Source organism: Frankliniella occidentalis, unplaced genomic scaffold (assembly GCF_000697945.3).
Source record: "Frankliniella occidentalis isolate FOCC.00 unplaced genomic scaffold, Focc_3.1 Scaffold385, whole genome shotgun sequence".
Taxonomy (NCBI): Eukaryota; Metazoa; Arthropoda; class Insecta; order Thysanoptera; family Thripidae; genus Frankliniella; species Frankliniella occidentalis.
The window spans coordinates 154883-159011 of record NW_026267507.1 but is presented as its reverse complement, the minus strand read 5'-3'; the positions used below and the strand labels follow the sequence as shown (position 1 = coordinate 159011).

The window sequence follows — 4129 nt, the reverse complement described above, 5'->3', positions numbered from 1 at the left end:
AGCAACTGCAGAAATGATGTAGGTCCACGAATGTGAAGGAGAAGCAGGCGTAGGTGGTAGAGTTCTCTGTTCCGAAGTGATGGATTTACGTGCATCATCCGGCCAAGGGCTGGGACACTCCTACTAAGACGTTTCCATTTCCCTGACTCCCATCTGTAACAAAAAATAACTGTTAGCAGTGTAACAAAACAAAATAAGCTCAACGCAAAAGACAAAAGAATGCATTTTCGACTCACTTGAAATGTGCAATAATATCCTGATAAAGCATTGACTTTACGTCGTCTTCTTCTTCCGCTAATTTAAAGAAGGCTAGCAGCTTGCTGTTTTCATATCGAGCGGCAAGCTCGGGATCCCCCCTGTAATAAACCTGTTGCATGTCGGGCAGATGTATAGGTAGGGACTCTACTTTGTGGCTCATATCAACAAAAGACCTTCCTAGAATTCTGTAAACGGCCTCATAGGCTCCTATTATTCGCAGTTCCTTGAATGCCTCAATTTCGTCCCAATGCAAGACGTCCTCACCTTTTCCCAGAGCGTGCCGTAACACACTTCCTTGCATGTGCTGTCCATGCGTTTCTTTTTGCATGTAGCTAAATAGGTACTTAAAGAATATAGTTTCTGAACAGCATCTAATGTTGACGTGGTTACCATGCCTTTTCAATATTCTTAAATTGTGTTCCACCGTCCACCGGTTGTCGACCATGCACTTAAATTTAGCGTGGAAGAACCCACGAGTTTTCCTTCGCCTTGGGATGTGACCATTCCTGTTTACATGTGTGAACGACCGAAACGGTTTAGGGAACCCGTGTTTACACGGTCCTCCATTTGGGCGGCAAATGGGCTTGTAACCCTCTGAAGAACCATCACATGGACGATGGATCATGACTGCCACAACAAGTTCATGGCCTTCAGGGTCTGTTTCAGGGTCAGTGATCTCAGCACTCAGCAATGCATCAACCTCGCACGCAGACTCTGGGCGGTCGACGGGATGCAACATGACTGCCAAGTGATAGTGGGGGAGCATGGTCGAAGTGAATTCTGTTACCCCTATGTACGCTTTGACTCGTCCAAAGACGGACTTGTGGATAATGTCACTCAAAAAGACGTTGAGACGAGCAAGGAAGACTCGCACAACAATGTCGGGAGCATCCATGTATTCATCAGGCTTTAAATTACGCTCACTAAGACCCTGTACAATTTCAGGCCACCTTGGGTTTACCGTGTAGGTAATGAAAAGAGTCGGTGGGTCATATTCCATAGCGATCCGAACAGAGTCCATGTAGTAATTGTACATAGACCGCTCACTTTTCTGCTCTCCCTTTGGCATTAACACGGTCCGACCAGGCTGCTTATTGTATTTTTTTGCAACCGATTCAGTGTACCTTTTGAGAGTATCGTATTGGCAAACTTGAAGTTCATCTTGGTTGTCTCTAAAATAATTCAAATTCGAATCCATAATTTTGAGAGCGGCGTCAAGAAGATACTGCTGAAACAATCCTTTACAGCGAAAGAGAATATCCTGGCCTCTTCGCATCATAATTCGAGAGCTGTAGTATTCCCGTAAAGTGCCCATCTCCACGTTTCTTTTCCTTTTTCTGTTATCTGCAATGACCCTTTGGACCCAAGAATCTTCAGCGTGAAGATGGATCAACGGATACAGCATCATATCGAGCGTTGGGCTGGCCAAGTGCACTTCCATGTACAAAGGGTCCTTGTGTGTCCTCGCACGAAGATGGAAGACCATATCGTATGAGTAGCGTATCTCAGACCCTACGATAACAGCTGCAACACACTCGGAGTCATTTGGGCGTAGAAGGTCTGGTGCCTCGTTTGTTAACAGCTCTCTCCCGGTCCCACGCATGCCATTTCGATGAGGATTTACAACAACGGCAACACGTGATGCAGAGTCCTCGCCTTCCTCTAGCTGTATTCGTTTCTGAACCTGGCTTGCATATTCAAAAGTTCGAACTAAACCGTTGTGTGCTCTCAGGTACTTTTCAAGTTCACTTAAAATATCTTCTCGTATTTCCCTGTTCGTTGACGCACTCATTCTCTTCTGAACCGTATCCCGCGTCATATCTAGAAAATAGAGTTGACCGTGATGTGCAGGTAGGCCTGAATCCTGAATATTTGGACAGGAAGGCGCATTAAAACAAATAGAACCACCAACGGTTACGGTCTTTGCCGTCTTTCCTGCTTTGTTATAAGCTACTCTGGGCATAGCAGTGCTAAGCACAGCATTATACGAACGTATGTTTTTTCGAAAGTGTTCAGCACACTTTGAGCTCCCATAGTACAATTCACGTATATAATCGTCTTCTATCGGTGAAAACGTTGCCGTTTCAGAAAGAAGCGTTTTTGTTGTTTTGCCGCAACACCAGAAGGGCAGCTCGTTGCATCGCACATTAGCGAGGTGCTCTGCCTGCCAGTAAATAGCCCCACAAGTCGGACAAGAAGCTGTCAGTCCACCCAGATTTATCCGTTCAATTTTTTCCACAGGCTCGTTGGCATACATGAGGGCCCACATGTGGTGTGTCCTGAACGTACCGTGAGCCATTTCCAAAGAATGCCTCGATGTCACTTGACCTGAAACATAAAATTAGTATTAGTGGAAGTCTGCTTTCGTTTGTAAGACTCAGTTCATATCCGATTATTAACCTACCTGACAGAAGTTTAACTGAGCAAGAGCGGCTTCCTTCTGCTCCAATTCGTATGGGCCCTGTCACTGTGGGCTCATGGTCAGAAAAGTTTTCCTGCGAAGAAGGGGGCGTTGGCAAGTCAACTTTGATGCAGGGAGTGTCACTTGGTTGTGAAACTTCCATCGGATTGGGTTCGTGGATAAGAGCACTGTAATGCTGCCGCCCCCTATCAAAATACAGAAAAATAGAAGAATGTTTGCTGGCATGGTCTTCTGGTGTAAATTGTGCTGAAACAATGCTCCCTTTTCTTTCAACAATAGTTATGTGGACTTCAAAGATGCAGGCCGCTGCCGTTAGCTCTGCGGCATCACCCCACGTTCCCGAAGCCAGCATGGCTTCGCCTGCAATCATAAAAATTTTTGTGTTAGTAACGAAACCGAACAGTTTTGAAAGCTTAATTTTAACTGCATGCAAACTTACGGTATTCAAGCAAACATTCATAAGGCTTGTTGTTGCTTTTGGAAGTACGGCATTGAAGTTCGTCCCATCTGTCACAAACATATGCAACGACTCGTTCTCTGATTTCTGGACCTCGTAAAATGTGTCCGTAAAGACAAGTTGATAAGGAAGAAAACATACAGTTTCCATCGCCTGGAACATTGTGTATTCTGTACACAAAACCATCTAATTCAATCAGGCCCATGGTGAATTATGGACAAATAAAGAACTCTTTGCAGCAAAACTTTGCTCCTAACCAAAAAAAAAGTATTTTATTCGTAATCGGTAAACTAAGCGCCTTTTCAAGATCAGCCGACAATACACGCACTGAAGTGACGTGTACAGACTCACAGACTAAAGCTTAAAACAACACGCAGTTTTATAAGAGTTTCGCTTGGCCTTTGATGCGCAGCCGACAGCACAGGTATACACAAATACAAGTACAGACTCACAGACTGGCACGCAAAGTGAACAGCACAGACGACGGGGACGTAGAAACTCAGATCTGTGCCACTATTCGAAGTAAATATAATTTATTAACAGTCATTGACAAACATAAAATCATTTTAATCTGCTCTCGATTAAATCAAATGGCACAATTTTAAAATTAAACTATCATTTCCTTGATTCACACTTTTTTTAACGTTTTCGTTTTTTTGATTTTTTTTTAACAATTTTCAATTTTGGTTTTAAATGAACAATTTGTTTACTTTTGTTCCTCAAATTTCTTGCCCTTTCATCGAGTTTACAGTCACGCTCCAAAATTACTTTTGGAGACAAGAATAGTTTGACATCTTGGCTTGTATTCTGCATTGCTTCTGCAAATTTTTCGACGTAAGGATCTCTGACAAGACGAACAAAAGGGACCATGTTTTTCTCGGCCCCCTCTCTAGCAGATTCTCTAGCAGGTTGAGAGCCAGGATCGTCTTCCAAACTCTCTTCAGCAAGCCGTTCCTCTTCGAGAGACGTCATAGATTCTCCGTCAGGAGAAG

At 43.8% G+C, this 4129-nt stretch overlaps 1 protein-coding gene across 1 annotated transcript; it reads right to left on the bottom strand.

Annotated features, from left to right (window-relative positions):
* Positions 1–6: 6 nt before the first annotated feature.
* On the bottom strand, positions 7–3770 carry LOC113215933 (uncharacterized). Its single transcript, XM_052274382.1, has 2 exons — positions 2663–3770; positions 7–2586 (listed from the first exon to the last, which is right to left on the bottom strand). Exons 1-2 carry the CDS (start codon positions 3321–3323, stop codon positions 233–235), a joined length of 3015 nt encoding a protein of 1004 aa, XP_052130342.1. The 5' UTR covers positions 3324–3770; the 3' UTR covers positions 7–232.
* Positions 3771–4129: the final 359 nt, after the last annotated feature.